The 18373-nt window shown below is 40.1% G+C and overlaps 1 protein-coding gene and 1 long non-coding RNA gene across 3 annotated transcripts; one reads left to right on the top strand and one right to left on the bottom strand.

Moving 5' to 3' along the window:
- The first annotated feature begins 444 nt into the window (after window positions 1-444).
- pih1d1 (PIH1 domain containing 1) lies at window positions 445-17751 on the top strand. Of its 2 annotated transcripts, none has more exons than XM_040037303.1 (11): window positions 445-534; window positions 3382-3472; window positions 6012-6069; window positions 6199-6387; window positions 8855-8916; window positions 9074-9155; window positions 10408-10504; window positions 10714-10740; window positions 10820-10907; window positions 11550-11693; window positions 17637-17751. In XM_040037303.1, exons 2-11 carry the CDS (start codon window positions 3392-3394, stop codon window positions 17670-17672), a joined length of 864 nt encoding a protein of 287 aa, XP_039893237.1. In that variant the 5' UTR covers window positions 445-534; window positions 3382-3391; the 3' UTR covers window positions 17673-17751. The 2 variants fall into 2 exon arrangements, with proteins under 2 accessions (XP_039893237.1, XP_039893238.1); XM_040037304.1 differs by lacking the exon at window positions 445-534 and adding an exon at window positions 541-635.
- LOC120736922 lies at window positions 16800-17690 on the bottom strand. Its single transcript, XR_005696642.1, has 2 exons — window positions 17601-17690; window positions 16800-17395 (listed from the first exon to the last, which is right to left on the bottom strand). It is a non-coding gene; the product is annotated as an uncharacterized LOC120736922 (long non-coding RNA).
- Window positions 17752-18373: the final 622 nt, after the last annotated feature.

Below are 18373 nucleotides of genomic sequence, written 5' to 3'. Positions count from 1 at the left end.
TCCAGTGGGATTCAAATTACCCCGTTTACCTTAAATATGATAATGTTTGGAGTGTTTTTGAAAGAAAAGAAAGCTAATTATGGTGTTAATGTGTTATTAATCTTGTGCAAGCATTTTATACATAAATGTCGCTTTTTTAAGACTAAACCAACACTAGCTTACTGGAAAAACGACTTAAACCTGTTGGTTAAATCTTTGACTTTAGTTAAAAACAAAAAGGCTGCTTTTTTTGTTTCCTTTATGGAAGATTTTGATTTAGTGAGTTAATAATTTGTTAAATTATGTGACCCCATCTTTATATTTTATTTTCACTATGTATGAAAGTTGCTAATATGTAAGAAATGTCTATTCTCTGAATCTGTAATATATGGTGCATTTTGTTTGTATGTTTATATTACTAATAAAAAAAATTTAAAAAAAAAAGTTTATGGATGATTTTATTCTGAAATTTCTGGTTCGGAAGTTGCCATTGGAACGCTGTGACGTCTAACAACTGCGCGACATCTAATAGCGATTATTGGCACGAGAAACAAGGTAAACAGACATCTATTTACGCACCTTGTAAACATAATAAATTGCATAACAGAAGTGAAAATGACAGGAAACGGAAAGCTAAAAGGAGAGGTTTTCGGCTGGTAAGCTAGTAAACTAAGGCTAAGCTAACGTGTTTATACGGGTAGCAACATGGACAAACATGTGCATAAACAAGTAGTTACGATCTAGCCAGTAGTTTTATGTTGCGCTTTGGGAACATGAAAGAGTTCATAGTCGCCAGTTTGGCTGTACACCTAATAGTGTCAGTTTTGCTACTAATATTATTATTGTGTTCACTTTAATTCTCTGACGTGAACGCAGTAGAAATGACAGCATTGCTAATGTTTAAGCGTCCCACTTTATAAAACCTCATCCATTTAGTGAAACTGAACTTTATTTAAGTCGTATGCACGGTTTTGCGCGAGCCTGTTGAAGAAAAGCAATTACAACTTTTAGCACTTAACCAAGTTACCTGTGATGGGTCTTGCCAGTAATGATGGGAGGGTTTGTTTTTGTCAAATATTACATTCAGTGGCAGCTGCAGTTAGTCCATTGATAGTTAAGAAATGGTATTCTGTTATCACAAAACAGCAAAAAGTGGCAGCATTTTTCCATTTTTGAAAGTGTGTGTGACAGACAATATATTGCTACCTTAAGGATATGAAATGCAGTGTTATACCTTGGCGTGCTGCCTAGTTATATTCATGGCCACCCTAATACATGCTCATCTGATGTTTTATTTGGTATAAACTGCTAACATTCTGCAGACATTCTTCAAAGATTTTGCTATATCCAAATAAAATTGAATTGAATTGAACATATTGGCATGATATATACTTGTAAATGCACCATGGGGGGCTGTGTTTCCAGTGTACCGGAAACAGAATTCCGGTACACTGTACACTGTGTATGTTACTGTATTGAGAACAAAGCTCTTGAATCTTGAATAACATCATGCAATGCTTTTTCACACAGGGCCAGGGAGGTATGAATAGTTTTTTGACCTTAATAAATAAAAATTATCATTTAAAAACTGATTTTAGTGTTTACTCTGTTAATCTGTATAATATTTAAAATTACTATGATGATCTAAAACCTTTAGGTGTGACATATGCAAAAAGATAAGCCAAATACTTTTTCACAGCCCTGTGTATGGGTCAGATCAGAGGTGTAGCGCTACTTGTTTAAATAGGAGACTTCATTGGTCATGCACGCGTCCATGTGCACAAGCACCTTTGTCTTGTAGCTTTTACCACATTCAACTCTAACTGAGCAAAAGTGATCAGCTGTCAGACTGAGTGTAATAACATGACATCATCTCTCTGGCCATCTTCATCAGTTCTTACATGCTGCGTGCAGCTCTCCCCTTCCTGGATGCCTTCTCTCTCTTTTTCATTGTTTCCTGTGGGATTGATGCCTGCTCTCTTTCACCCAGGCCTGATTTAGACTTCAGTGGGCAATCTTTGTCAAGCCTATAATGTAACTTATATAAATGGCCAGTGGCATCCTTGGTATTTATGCTTGTCTGTGGTGCATTATGCGTTAATGGCCGTGTGGTCATGACCTGATGTTTTATACGTGATGCCAGCCAATAAAGACCAATAAAATGCTGATAATTCTTTTGCTCTTTGGTGCTCACTCTTGGTTGTGGTATCTTTTTTTCAGGGGCAAGCATATTTGTTTCTTTTTTTCATATTTGTTTCTTTTTTTATCCTTCACGTTCATTCTGATAGTTGCATCTTCTGTGAATTCAGTGCTTGTGTTTCTCTGGTGTAGATCTGCTACCTGTGTTGTTCTTAATGTGTGATCTGTGGTACCAGGGTAGGACACTACCATACACTTTTCTGCATGAAATTTTATACCTTGCACATGACACATAATTATGCCCATGAACTGATCCATAAGTGAAATTATTTTTTTAAATTCAATTTTATTTATGTATTTATTTATACAGCGCCAAATTATGAGAACAGTTGCCTCAAGGCGCTTTATTTTGTAAGGTAGACCCTACAATAATACATACATGAGAAAAACTTAACAGTCATACAAACCCCTATGAGCAAGCGCTTTGGCTACAGTGGGAGAAAAACTCAATCATTATCTTTGAATGCAGTAGCTCCATACAGGTGCATGCACCGATTAGTACAATGTTTTTTCACCCTTGAGCTCTAAAAGGCTGATGGAGTAGTTTGTGAATGCCATGACTTTCAAACTGACACCATAGATGCATCTACTAAAAATCTCAGACTAGTTTGAACCTCGATAACCTTGACCTCAAGGTCAGAGGTCAACATCTACTGAAAGGAGATGCACCTGCTATTGCTATTCAGAGGTAGCAATGGCGGAAACTAGTATTTTGTGCATTATTAAACGTTTTAACACGCTTTGGTGACGTGATTGTGCAGCACTTTGCTGATGGCTATCAAAAGTGTCTGGTTGAGGAGCAACTTGCTAAGAGACACTGAACCAAGTATTAGTGGGGATATGTAGATATTTGAGGTTGTATTCACATTTTACATTACACATCCATTTTATCTTATTAAAGATGTATACTGCACAATCATTCCACCCTGGAAAAAACAATTAAGGATTAAAAAGCCCAAATTACCAAGACCTTCATGGGGCTGAATGTCCACTGATGATGAAGATGATGAGTGTGCATAAATTTCTGACCACAGCTTTACGCTTCTGCCTGTAAATCTGCCTCTTGAAACTGGTTGTTTTGGACTTGTGGTTGTCAGTGTTTTGTAAAGTTTATGAGAATAGCTGCAAGTATGAGCAAATTTAGTAACATTGTTATTATTAGAAATGAGTCAATTAAACAATTGATTTCTTATATGATTGTAGGAGTTGCTGAATGATGACGGACTCGTCGCTTCTTAACTCTGAGCTGGACTTACAGCAACAGGAAGAGTTGTATCAGCAACTACTGTTACAGGTAAGTTTGCTTTTATGTTAACTGTGATCACATGGTAACGCATTTACAGTGGAACCCCCACTTACGAAATTAATTCGTTCCCGAGGGTCTTTCGTAAGTCGAAAATTTTCGTAAGTCGAAGCACCCATCGCGCCTTTTGAGTGAACGATAGGCTACAGGCTAATTGCTAACTTCAACAACAATATGTCGTTCAAGTGGAACGAAGTGCAAGTACCAAAGCCAAGGGGGTTGGCACATGATTCGGAACGCATTGTGGGCATTGTGGGCTCAGCCAATCAGAGCCAGCGGATTTCGTTACGCGGGCATTTTGCCGTAACACGGGCAGAAATATTACCGTTAAGTGCCTTCGTAACTTGAATTTTTCACTAAACAGGGTATTCGTAAGTCGGGGTTCCACTGTACTTGGCAAGTGGTCGGCAGTTCGATCCTAGCTGGAGACAGAAATGCCCACAGGGTGTTAAATAGTAAAACACAATAAAGGAACAAAGGTGAATTGTTTTGAGGTAAAGCTGGCCCTCTGACTTAGTCGTGCTACATGAGAAACAAAAATCTGATAAAATGTTACATTTGGTCATAGAGGAAAATTTGTTTCATATGTGTGGGTGAAATGCAATGGAAGCATTTGCAGTAACTGCTAGTCAGCCCTGAAAGACTCATTTTAATTTTTTTCCCATCAGCCTCTCGTCAAAGATGCGTTACAGACCGAGATGTGTTGTCTTGCTGCATCAGCCAAACTCTGTTGTTTACAAACAGATGTTCTGTTATTTTCTTGTGATATGCTGCTATCATTCACAGCTCTTTGTTTCACAATGATAATGCAGCTGCACCATTATGAGCTCACTATTATGACTCATATATGAGATAAACGTGGTTGTGTTTTCTTTTTTTCATTGTCAACAAAAAAATGTTGATCTCATCGTTTTTTTGTTGAGAATGTTGATCTCATCTGTCCCTAAAACTCTGTTTTCATAGTAGGACTGACTGACTATGTCAAAAATCCTAATCACAATTGTGTTTTCGCTACTGAGATTAAAGTTCTATTTATTAAACTTAAAGCACTCATGTTAAACGGTGGGTTTCTTGAACAGTAAATATAGGGTCCTGTACAGAAGTCTTGAGCAACCCCGTGTTTCTTAATATTTTGATAGAAAAATAGGAAACTGTATAAACATTGAAAGATTCCTGCCTTCATCAGTTCTTACATGCTGCATACAGCTCTCTCCTCCCTGGATGTCTTCTCTCTCTTTTTCATTGTTTCCTGTGATTTAGACTTCAGTGGGCAATCTTTGTCAAGTCTATAATATAACCTAGATAAATGGGCCAATGGCGTCCCAGGTATTTATGCTTGTGCCCGCCAATAAAGACCAATAATATGCTGATAGTTCTCTCCCTCCTTGGTGCTCACTCTTGGTTGTGGTATGTGTTTTTCATCTATTTCCAGATTTTGTTCATCCTTCATATTCATTCTGATAGTTTCATCTTCTGTGAATTCAGTCTTGAATCAACTTGAATCTTTACTGAAGCTCAGTATTTGAAACAGAGTTCAAGCTCACTGCTGTAATAAATCATAATTAATATAATAATAAATATAATATTGGCCATATTATATTTACATTACCAAAGTGTAATACACTAGTCTCATGAGTGACATCAAGGAACATTCATAAAAAAACAAATGAACAAAAACATTTTTTTCCTTCATTTCTGTCAAACAATGCTTATGAAACCTTTCTAGCGGTTATTTTCATGGTTGCTAGGCAACCTGAGCAGCACGACAGAGGCTAGATCGTCCCATTTCACAAGCCTCGCACTTCCGCCCTCCTCGCTCTTCGGAGTACCCGGCCCACATAGACCACGAAGCCCGGGTCCTACGAAGTGTGCGGCCCCTGAATTGGGACACAGCTAGTAACATACCTCGCTCACTTACAATAACTTAAATGCACATGGACCAATCGCATGATATGCACAAGTCACTTTGCAGGCCCACATGGGGTTTTGAGACAGATGTCACCCTCCAGCCTTCCGCAGATCCAGAAAATGTACGGTGCATTCAAGTCCCAGTGGGAAAACTGGGACATCTGGGTTTCCTCTGTATTTTCTTCTCCAAATAAAGCAGGTGTTTCTTTTTCTAAATAAACAGAAGAGCTCATCACTGCTCGAGTAGAAAGCACAGACATTGTTGGCATATATGCATTCCAGATGATGACTACACGTCATGTAGAACCATCTGCAGCTAAAATCAAAAGTCATAGCTGTGCTGAATATTGAGACGTTCATGTAAACTTTAAGATAGACATGTGAACAGAAGCCTACCCATAAACAGAGCTGGCCTGTGACATTTAAAGTGCACTCAGAAAACTTGCATTGTTTATATTGTCCTCTGTTCGATCTTGGGAAAATAAATTTGTACAGAAAATGTTATTGAAAAATCTCCATGCACAAAAACTGTGAGAATCACAGATGACATTTGATGTTACAGGTGTTTTTTCTTTGCTGTGAGTTTGCCAAACAATAAATAATATGTGTAATATTTGTTTAGACCCTTGGACAGATCAACAGTGAAAGTCCAGACTCCAAAGTAATCCGACCGGAGCCTGGTGAGCTATGTCACAGATAGATAGTATATATAATCTTTACATTTTGGAACAATACTCTAAGTTTGCTCATTAATACAAAAATTTCTTTTTGTGTGTTTTTCCCTTTGCCTTTCCTGTCCCACGTGTCAGGCATGTGTGTGAAGACTTTCTCAGAGTCAAACAAGGAGAAGGTATTTATAAACGTCTGTCAGTCGAACTCAGTCCCGCCTCCTCCAGAACTCTCCAGAGAGAAGCTTGTGGAGCTGCTCCAATCAGACGATCCTAGCGGCTTTCGAGTTCCCATGAGTCTTGGCGAGCCACACACAGAAATAGACAATAGTACGTAACCGCCAAACATGTGATTTTGTATGTCAATGCTTTTGCATTCTTTCGGAAATGTAGCTGGGTAATTATGTCATTGGCATCGGTGAGCCACTGTCAATATGTGACATATTGAAATCGCGTTTGAATTTGCGCTTGTTTTTTGCTTTCATTTTGCAATCGTGCGAACTGTGTATAGAGAGCGACAGCACTGATTGGTGAGTGATGATAATTTGTGCACCAATTCCTCTGACATCGTCTTATTAATCGTTAGCTTACTATGCAAACATGACAAGTGGAATCTCCCGCAGCAAGCTTAAACATGTGAGAGGTTGATCGCGCAGAGAATCGCTGACCGTTATGTGTGTGTGTGTGTGTAAAAGCAGCAGGATATATATTTTAGTTCTGCTGAGCCAAATAAGACAGGTCAGGGTGAAGAAGTGACAGCCAAAGAAAAGCTTACCACAAAACGGAGAAGTTATGACAAATCAGACTATAAGGCAAAAAGAAAGTGCAGCTTTATGGTTTCATGGACAAAAGAATTTCTGTGGCTGCGATATGACGAGCTAAATAACCAGGGCTGCACATAAGTGGTCCACAGGTGCGCATTCGCTGTCAAAATAAAAAACGCGCACAAGATATGAAGTTGCAACGCGTGTTTGCATACATAAGATTTTCTGGAGGAGGACAGACATTTGTTTAGAACTCTTAAATATGTCGAAGAAGCTCCTTTAAGCAATTACTTTGGTGTTCCTCCACCTCCAAACAAATGTCAGAAGGAGTCCGAACCACAAAAGAAGCGCGTATTCTCGGAAAAGTGGTTGCAGGAGGTGAGCTGGCTTCAAACAAATGATGAACGCACAGAGATGTGGTGCAGAATGTGCCGTGAAAATCCCACTCTAGTGGACAAAAACAGCTTTTTATATGGACGCAAACGCGCGCTGCAACTTCTTATCTGGTGCGCGTCTTTTATTTTGACAGCGAATGCGCACATGCGGACCACTTATGTGCACCCGTGTAAATAACATCATGTTCTGCCGGGTGTGTTGTTGGTTTTCTCTCGATTTCTGAGTCGACAAGCGCCTTTGTTACTGGGACCAGTCATTTTAAGAAAGGCCCCCATTAGAACCCATGAAAAATGCAAGAAATGCATTATTGCTCAGTCTGCAATATCTTTCCCAGAAAAAACACCGATTGCAAATAACATACTAAAAATAAACCTGAAAATCTGTTTAGAACAGCTACTATGTTGCAAAGAGTGAACTACCACTGGCACAATGTAGCAGTCTTTGCAAACTTCAAAAAGCAAATGGCCTCGATCTTGGTTCCACTTGTCTCTTACCCGTGACTTCAGTGGAAATTTCAAATTCAGGATCTGACACAGACTGATTCATGTCCTACACAGTTCTTACAAGTTCATAGAAATTTCTGTTCAATTACAACCAAGTATTTGAGTTGATGATTGTAATTTTTATACAATGTTGTAATTTGTGTTTCAACAATTTTTTGATTAATGTTTTGTTTCCTTTACAATTTTATACTTTAATGTATAATATTGTAACGGAAACAAAACATCAATCAAAAATTGCTCTTTTTTATTCGGGCTACTTAAATTTATTTTGGGCTACCAAAAACCGAAGAGTCCCTGCCCGAAGGGCTACCAGGGATTTTGAAATTTTGCGAGCCCTGCTGAAAGTTTTTCACCCTGCACACATTAGGTTCAGTAACATGTTGTGACAAGAGTTTGAAAAGGTTGAGAGCTGGTTTATTTGCCACCCAGTATGTTAAAGACAAAACACCAGGTTGCTGCTTCTTATCTAAACAGATTTGGGTTGTTTGGAGCTGAGCTCTGAGCTCTGCATGCCTTCCTTTGCTGCGTCCATGAACTACTATGTAGTCTTTCTCTTTGCCCAGTATATCCAATAGCCCTCCTCTGCACATGTCAGTCTTGCCTCAAACTGCTTAACCTGAGCTGTTGGTCACTTCTATGTTCCAGCACGGATGGGCACATTTGCAGGATCATAAGTTACATTTTAGTCCACTGCCTGGATTTATTAAAATTGTCTTTATTTGGGGAGTTCCTGACTGAGGCTTCCTTTGTTAAAATCACCAAGAACAATAACTAAGAAGTCTGCGATTCTTTGGCAAGTGAGCACTGAGCCTGGTGTATATACGATGGTGTACACACACCGACCAGAATGAATGAAGGTCAATGGTTAAGTTAAAGATGAATGAAACAGTGTTTCTGAATAACGATAACATTGTAACACTGTAACAATGTACGGTACGTGTTGTTTACCTCATCTCTCAGTTGTGTATTTTAATGTTGTGACTGACTGGTCTAAGGTCTACACAACATCAGTCTGTATAAGTAGTAGTTTATTTATTCATCGTCTTTCCTGATTCAAGTTGCCGACAGGATGGAAGCGTTTCAGCTTCCTGTGTTGTGGTGAAAATATTTTTAATGTTTCTTTGTCTGTTTCAGGCTCTCAGGGTTGCACAGCTTATGACGTTGTCATTAACCAGGACTTCTTCCAGAAGTGTCAGGTGTGTTCATGTGCATGTGGTTGTTTTCCTTTTGCAATCAAAAAGGAAATTATTTTATTTTATATTCCTTTGACTCCTCCTCATTGCACTGACCTTCATTAACTTTCTTAATTTATAAACTCTGCATAAAAAGTGTTGTATGATTTTTGTCTTGCAGAAGGATCCCTTATTCCAGCAGTTTGTTATCCTCGTGTCTGTAGAGGGTTTAGAAAACAAATACAATCTGGAGCTGAGTAGAGGTTAGTGTGTCTGTGTGTGTCTGTGTTAATAATTCTTGTTCTGGACGTACTCCGCGCTTGTTGTTAGGGGTGGGTTTCGATGATCGCGTTTCCAATTAAAATCGATTCTAGCTTGAATAACGCCATATTATCAGATTCATTAAAATCCTGAATCGATTTTTAAATATAAATTTATTTTGCCCGAAACGCCAGAATCTCAGGTTAAACCTCACAAAATTTCAACAACCACTAAACAGCTAAAACAGCAAACCAGAGCATGTAAGCTTATTCTGCACAAAGACGTAAACACAAAGCGCGGACCGCCGACGCATCAGAATCAGTGAGATGTCGCCTTTCTCACCTGACGACACGAACACGGACATGGTCGGGCTGAAAGCCGATGGTGCACTGATGTTGATGTTTCGGTGGGTCCATGCTGTGTGTTTACGTCCTTTTTGCATTCGATTCTGAAGCTGCAGGTTTTATCTCTCCAAACAATATTGACTGAACCAGCAGCAAAAGAAGATCCAAACTAAACTTCACATTTCGCTTCACACAAACATCGTCGTGAATTCACTCTGACTTTTGCTGTTTTGCTTCCACCACGATAAAATCACACTTCATGCACAGCTCTCTCTCTCTCTCTCTCTCATGAACAGTTTCCCATCTAAAAGTCTGTTTTCTGCATTATTCGCTTGCTTATTACCCACCAGTCTACCGTTGTTCACAGCGCTGTCGGCCGCTGTGTTTTTTACTTCTGACAAGAAAGCCTCATTTCTGCTGTTTAATCGGCTACTAAATAGATTTAAACTTTTTAAAATTATGCAAAGTTGCAAAATGCTTAACTGTGTCTCTAATAAAACCTCTGTAACTTTGCTCTGCTTCACTTCAGCAGCATCAGGTAATGTTCACATGCTGATTCATGGTTTTCTTCTGTTTTTGATCTACTGCAGAATATTTTTAAGGTTATCTGCTATAAAATCCCAGGCCAGGAAAATCTCCTTCACGTTTTTCTGTGTTTTATCCTCAGTTACTTTGACACAAAGGCCTCTGCTGTGATGCTCACACCTTTGATAAAGTCTCACAAGTGTCAGCTTTTTTTTTATAGATATAAAAATATGGAAATGTACTGATGCATGATAAGAATTATAATATTTCTGACTGTTCGAGGCAAAATTTCCGCGATTGGAATCGAATCAGGACCTTGTGAATCGAATCGATTCTAGAAATCAGTGACGATACCCAGCCCTACTTGTTGTGTGTGTTTTTGCAGAGTGGAAGGTCCTGAAAAACAGAAAGTTTTTGGGTTCTGTCAGTGAGCAGAATATCCGCACAAAGAGCAGGCCGGTCATTGAAGAGCTGCAGCTTCCGTATGTACCCCCGCTGTGCTCAACAGAAAACACACTGACACACATCATTGCACTCGGCTTACTCAATAAAGATGCAGGCCAATTTGCATCACTGCTGTAGTTTATCATTTGCAGGAATTGCGGTTTCAGCTTTCAGCATTCACAGGAATCTGTTTCTGTATAATTTGTAACACATGTTGAAATTTCTTTGGCTTTCTTTCATCCCGCAGGGAGAAGTCACCCGCAACCACTAAGAGGTGAACCTTTGTTCATTGTCCTGTTTGTCTCATTTTCCACGAAAAGCAACGTGATCTGAAATGTCAACCCTTTCCTCAGTTTGCGCAGACCAGAGTTCACGATGATTGTTGAGCCTCCTGCTGGTGAACCAGAGTATCTGATTGCAGAGATAAAGCTTCCCGGAGTGGTGAGATATTAAACAAACACACATAATTAACCACACATTTATTTCAGTCCTCTCTGCCTACCTGTTTCTTTCAGGGTAGACGTCATCCTCAAATACAGGCTGGTTTATTTTAGCTTTACTTTGCTGTTAGGGAAAATAAGATGAGATTAAAAATGTTTTGAAGGTCATTTTTTGTTGTTGCTGTCACAGAGCTGAGGTGTCTTAGCAAGGCACTGGTGTGTGTATATATCTAAGTGTTAGGGTTTGCGTTTACCTTGAGCTTTACCCCAGCCTAGAGAAAACATAGAGAAGGAGCAGTACGTCTGTCCAAAACACACTGATATATTTGTCTTTGAATGTATCAGAAACAAGAAACAACCTGAGTGGTTAACTTACACTTCAGTGTGGAAACCACTCTCCATTTAACAAAGTCCAGCATAAAGTTAAAAATATGCCTATCTTATTGTTTAAATATTTACACCAAGCTTACAATAGTCACATGTACCTGATGGCCTCCACAAACAGCTGGAGAGGTCTGTGCCAGTTGGCTAAAATTAAAAAGTTGCTTTCTTAGTTATTCTTGCTCAAAACCATCTTAAAAGTAGAGATCGACAGCTCTGCTCCTAAACACGATGATATGATATGTTGATGTCTCCTGCACAGGGGTCGTCTCGCTCTCTGGTTCTGGATGTGGGGGAGGATCGACTGGTGTTAACGGCTCGGCCCTCGCTCTTCCATCTTGACATCTTCCACCCCTTCCTGGTTGACCAGGAGAACAGCGTGGCACAGTACAACAGCAGCACACAGGTACAGAAAATATCCACCCTGTTCTTGGACCCTGTCACATACAGGATTGTGTTCGATGCCCGCTGTTGTTTTTGGGATTTATACACGAGCTTCTTACCAAGCAGTGCCACCAGCAACAGCAAGCTTGCTGAGGTCAGCATCACTTTAAGTGTAGCTATGTTTCTGGAAACTGCGGCGTAGGACTAAATGTGCTCTGAGGTCATTCTGTAAAACCTTTTAACCCATCATGCACATCCTTTCACTCTGGAGAGAAAACAGAGCAGATGAAGAAAATTCAAACGGGCACAAGAAGAACGTGCAAGCTTCAGACTACAAGCTGTGCCATGTCATGTCGACTGCAATAACACCAGTTTAAATATTAATGTGCTATAGAAATGTTATACAGCAATATCATTGCTAGAGATAGCAGTTAAAAACCATACATTAAGCATACAATGAAATCAATAAACAAAATAAATATATAATTGAAAAAGATAAAAATAAATCAGTGTATATATTAAATATCAAAACATGAGTAGAATAAACAATAAGATATGCAATGAATAAGATTAACAAAGTAAAAAGATTAAGAATGACCAACAGCTGACTAAAAACTGACTACAAACTGACTCTGATAATACTCCTAGAAAGCCTTTGAAAAAAAGTGTGTTTTTAAAAGTGATTTAAACATTTCAAGTGTTGAGGCCTAATATGGAGGGGCAGTTTGTTCCATAGTTTGGGGGCCACAACAGCGAAAGCTCGGTCCCCTCGGTGTTTCAGTCTCGACATGGGGACAGCAAGGAGTGACTGGTCAGATGATCTGAGAGACCTTTGTGGAGTGTGTTGGTGTAAAAGGTCTGACAGGTAAGAAGGAGCCAGGCCATTTAAGACTTTAAAAGCAAGCAATAAAATTTTAAAATGAATTCTGAAATGGACAGGCAACCAGTGTAAGGAGGCAAGAACAGGGGTAATGTGCTCATGTTTGCGTGTCCCTGTCAACAGGCGAGCAGCAGCATTCTGGACCATTTGCAAGCGTGATAGTGAAGCCTGATCAATACCAATATAAAGTCCATTACAATAATCAAGGCGAGTGGTCACAAATGCGTGCAAAACTCTCTCCAAGTCACAAAAAGAAATAAAAGGTTTTACTTTAGAGAGCTGCCTCAACTGAAAAAAGCTTTTTCTCACCACTGTATTTACTTGTTTGTCCGTTTTAAGAGCTGTGTCAAATTTTACTCCAAGGTTGGTGACAATTGATTTGACACACGATGTAAGAGGACCCAAGTCAGATGGAGGGACACCAGGTCCATTCAGCCCAAATATAATGACTTCAGTCTTCTTTTCATTAAAGTTTAAAAAATTCAGAGCCAGCCATGCTCTGATATCCTTAAGACATTCTAAAATAGGCCTGAGGGGGTTAAGGTCATTGTGTTTCATCGGTAGATAAATTTGACAATCATCTGCATAAAAATGAAATGAGACTTTATGTTTTTTAATAATATGGCCAAGGGGAAGTAAATAAAGACTAAAAAGAAGGGGCCCAAGGATGGATCCTTGAGGTACACCACATGGGAGGGGGGCGGAAGATGAATGAAATTTACCAAGTGAGACAGAAAAACTTCTATCAGAGAGGTATGACTTAAACCACTCCAAGGCAGTGCCTCTAATTCCAACATGATGTTCTAGACGATAAATCAAAATATTGTGATCTACTCTATCAAAAGCTGCTGTGAGATCCAAAAGCACAAGTAAGACAGACTTCCCAGAGTCAGCAGTTAGTAAGATATCATTAAAAACTCTCAAAAGTGCAGTCTCTGTGCTGTGAAGTGCTTTAAAACCAGATTGAAATACCTCAAAAATGTTTTGACTCTCTAAAAAAGTCAGAAGACAGCACAGATTTAATATCGTCTCAGAAAAAGATCTCTGCTCTGCATCTTTGTAACTCTGAGACTCTGTGGACAGTAATGATGTCCACAGTAGGGCTGCCACAAATAGTCTAGACTATTAAAATCGTTGATGACTAATTTAATAGTCGACGCGTCGTTTGAAGCTTTGCAAGATCCTGAAAGACGCAGGAATAAGTTGTAGGATTTAAGAGTGTAATAACGGACTGAAACAGAAGATGCCAGCTGCCGTTAAGCCCGAAGAAGAAGAAGCTGTGTCCGGTATTGTAGTTGTGTCCAAATTTAGGGGCCACATCCTTCGGAGGTCGCATTTGTAGGCCGATTACTTTACAGTGTCGCGATGAAGGGTGTCCAAATTCGAAGACTCCTCCAAATGCGGCCTTCATTTCCCTGGATTTGAAGGATTGGTCGGGTGTATCCTTTGTGGCCCAACCTATCCCAGAATTCATAGCGCGGCCCAGCCAGTTCCAGTTTCCAACAATGGTAGCAGCTATTTATTTTAATATTACTCTGATTACTCTTTCTCGGTCACAAAGTAAACTTTTAAGATATTTTCAGGTGAGAATGTAGCTGTGTAAACTCCAAATATCTGCTCAGTTTATCAAGACATCACATATTTGCAAAAGCGCTCCGACGTTTTCGGACACGTCTGTTACCCACCAGCTCGTAGCTAGCCGGGGTTCGAGGCTCACGAGAACTGGCGAGAACAACGAACTCCCTGCACATCATTTTCGCTACTCAGGTTAAACATGATATATAAGTCACTTTGATAACTTAAAAATGTTATTGTTTGGCTTTTTTCAGTGTTTTATTTGTTCCTGAGTAAATCGGTTTGGTTGAGATTAAAGTTATAGTTTTTACACAGCTGAATAAACATCAAGCAGACAAATGATTAAACAGAAGTGTGAGATGGTAGCGCTAGTCCACAGAGACTGTCAGTTTCCCCTTTATAATATGCTACACACTGATCAGTGATCAATCGTTAGATGTATAAGTGATCACACTGATGGGAAAATATGGCGTTGTTTTAGTGCCTCTATTCTGAGCACACGTAAAAAAAAATGTTGTGTGTTGAGGAGAAAATGATTTTGAGCGAACAAATTAATTTCTGCATGCAAGAAATGTATTTCAGTGTTTGCTAGTATCCACACACTCACAATAGCAGCCCCTCTCGCTCAGTTGTTGGCATTTGCTCTTGCTCAGATCTCTGCGGACCTGCTCTCAGTGTGTCGCTCGCGCTCACAACATTTCTGCTTCATGTGCGCTCAACTCTTTCTGTACACCGTTATAAGTGTGTCACAAAACCAACCAATCACAGACTTGGATGCAAAAAAATCTAACTGGCTGTTTTGGTCTCCAATCAGCTTGCTAGCTACTGTAGCCAAACCCAGGCAAATATCCCAGAATGCATTTCTTCCAAACCTCAAATGAGGCAGCGGCGGAGGAACGCAGAGTGGCGGAGTTTAAAATATTACTCTTTCTGGATCACAAAATAAACTTTTAACATACAGTGGCTCGCAAAAGTATTCGGCCCCCTTGAACTTTCCCACATTTTGTCACATTACAGCCACAAACACGAAACAGTTTTATTGGAATTCCAGGTGAAAGAGGAACGAAAATCAGACATGATTCCAAACATTTTTTACAAATAAATAACTGCAAAGTGGGGTGTGCGTAATTATTCAGCCCCATGAGTCAATACTTTGTAGAACCAGCTTTTGCTGCAGTTTCCAGCTGCCAGTCTTTTAGGGTCTGTCTCTACCAGCTTTGCACATCTACAGACTGAAATCTTTGCCCATTCTTCTTTGCAAAACAGCTCCAGCTCAGTCAGATTAGATGGACTGCGTTTGTGAACAGCAGTTTTCAGATCTTGCCACAGATTCTAGATTGGATTTAGATCTGGACTTTGACTGGGCCGTTCTAACACATGGATATGTTTTGTTGTAAACCACTCCATCGTTGCCCTGGCTTTATGTTTAGGGTTGTTGTCCTGCTGGAAGGTGACCCTCTGCCCCAGTCTCAAGTCTTTTGCAGACTCCAAGAGGTTTTCTTCCAAGACTGCCCTGTATTTGGCTCCATCCATCTTCCCATCAACTCTGACCAGCTTCCCTGTCCCTGCTGAAGAGAAGCCCCCCCAGAGCATGATGCTGCCACCACCATATCTGACAGTGGGGATGGCGTGTTCAGAGTGATGTGCAGCGTTTTGCATTTTGGCCAAAAAGTTCCATGTTGGTCTCATCTGACCAGAGCAGCTTCTTCCACATGTTTGCTGTGTCCCCACATGGCTTGTGGCAAACTGCACACGGGACTTCTTACGGTTTTCTGTTAACAATGGCTTTCTTCTTGCCACTCTTCCATGAAGGCCAACTTTGTGCAGTGCACGACTAATAGTTGTCCTATGGACAGATTCCCCCACCTGAGCTGTAGATCTCTGCAGCTCGTCCAGAGTCACCATGGGCCTCTTGGCTGCATTTCTGATCAGCGCTCTCCTTGTTCGGCCTGTGAGTTTAGGTGGACGGCCTTGTCTTGGTAGGTTTACAGTTGTGCCATACTCCTTCCATTTCTGAATGATTGCTTGAAAAGTGCTCCGGGGGATGTTGGAGGCTTGGGAAATCTTTGTGTAGCCTAAGCCTGCTTTAAATTTCTCAATAACTTTATCCCTGACCTGTCTGGTGTGTTCTTTGGACTTCATGGTGTCGTTGCTCCCAATATTCTCTTAGACAACCTCTGAGGCCGTCACAGAGCAGCTGTATCTGTACTGACATTAGATTACACACAGGTGCACTCTGTTTAGTCATTAGCACTCATCAGGCAACGTCTATGGGCAACTGACTGCACTCAGACCAAAGGGGCTGAATAATTACCACACCCCACTTTGCAGTTATTTGTAAAAAATGTTTGGAATCATGGATGATTTTCGTTCCACTTCTCACGTGTGCACCACTTTGTGTTGGTCTTTCATGTGGAATTCCAATAACATTGATTCATGTTTGTGGCTGTAATGTGAAAAATGTGGGAAAGTTCAAACTTTTGCAAGCCACTGTATTTTCAGGCGAGAATGTTGCTGTGTAAACTTCAAATATCGGCTCGATTTATCAAGACATCACATATTTGCATAAGTGCTCTAACGTTTTCCGAGATGCCTGTTACCCACCAGCTGACCGCACAGCTGGACTGGCCATCGGGCACACCCGGTGGGCCGATGGTGATTTTTTCTTTTTATGTTTATTTGTTGTTTTTGTAACAGTATAAACAATGAAAGGTGGTGGATTAGCCAATTGGTCATGATCGACTCTGGGCTGGACCAAGTACAATACATCCGTATTGAGGTGAAGTGTTAAAACATTCTTTTAAATGCAGCTGCCCTGCATTTTTTCAGCTAAACGTGAAACGACTACAGAGCTCTGGGTATCACAGAAACTCAGTAAAGCATCCCTGCTGTGGCTGTTAGAGAGCCAACATCTATCAGTGAGGGCTGACATTAGATCAGATTAGAAAACTGTGGAGCATTAAAGCAAGGTTTGCTGTGAATGTCATTAATCATTTTTATCTAATAATTCAGAAATAATGAAACGAGGTTGATAAATATCATGGTCAGCCCTCCATTTACCTGTTGCCATGGTGAATCCTGATCTCAAAGCTGCATTGCTGGATGCTTTCTTTCCCTACTGATGTAGGAGTACTCAGGATAAACACTCGGATGTTTTGGAGTTTTCTGCTCGAGAACACCCGAGTTGCGAGTTGATCCGTTACAGTTTGTTGGACATGCTTTCTGGAATAAGGAGGAGATGCTAGCAGGTGGTGATGTACGACCCAAATCTGCAAGTGCCAAATGATGAACAGTCAAAATAAATCTGAAATAAGTATAAAAATGAGTGAATTAGCAGACTGCACATCGTGAGATGACAAGTAACAGTTCAGAATTCAAATGACGCAGCAGCCACAGGAACCACACCAGCAAAGAACAGCTTAACGTTGCAGCAAACATACACACACACAACTCAGTCAAATTCAGTCTTTTAACCTGCTGTACGATGTGTTTCTGTTTTCTTTCCCCCAGATCCTCACAGTCACCATGCCCGTAGTGTCTTCATGAAACTGCAGAAGTCTTGTTCAGTTTGTGATGTTTCTTTAAAAAATAATACTGCAGCAATAAAAGTGTTATTCATAAAGTCGTTTAGTGTTGTTTTTCCATTAATCCTCAGTTATCACAAGGATAATCTGGAGGGCCTGAAGTCTGTAAAACCTGTTTTGAAAGTTTTCTCAGGCTATTGCCCCACAGTTCATGTTTATTTTTCTTTTCTAAAGCAGATGTTTCAGCAGTTGTTCGACCTGTCAGATTGAGTGCTTTGACATTTTGAAATATTCACACACCATGTAGTAATTACAGGTAAGTTTCAGGTGTCGATGACATATGTTATAACAGGGAAATCGCTCGAAGGTGGAAAAGAAAATGTTAATAACACTTCACATTTTGCTAATCCTGTAGCAAAGCCTCTAATCTCTGTGAAACTCCTGCTTAATGAGCACCTGTTGAGTGAAGCGAGGCAATGCCTCTTCACATTATTCTGGAAAACCAAATGTTTTTAGAAAAAGGACAAGAAGCAAACATAGCAGCAAAAGGACTGCCATATATCATAAACACATAAAACGCTCATAATAATTCATTATCTTGTTGGAGAAGATTTCTGACTGTAGAGAAGCCCGGAGTTACTTTAAAGTTACTTTAACCAACAACAGCCAGTGCAGTAAATACCAACCATGGTCCCTCGGGGCAGTGAAGATGATGAAAGAGCA

The sequence above is a fragment of the Simochromis diagramma genome, unplaced genomic scaffold (genome assembly GCF_900408965.1).
Source record: "Simochromis diagramma unplaced genomic scaffold, fSimDia1.1 OVJJ01000516.1, whole genome shotgun sequence".
Taxonomy (NCBI): Eukaryota; Metazoa; Chordata; class Actinopteri; order Cichliformes; family Cichlidae; genus Simochromis; species Simochromis diagramma.
Note: the sequence above shows the minus strand (reverse complement) of the source record. Positions and strands in the feature narration are given on the sequence as shown.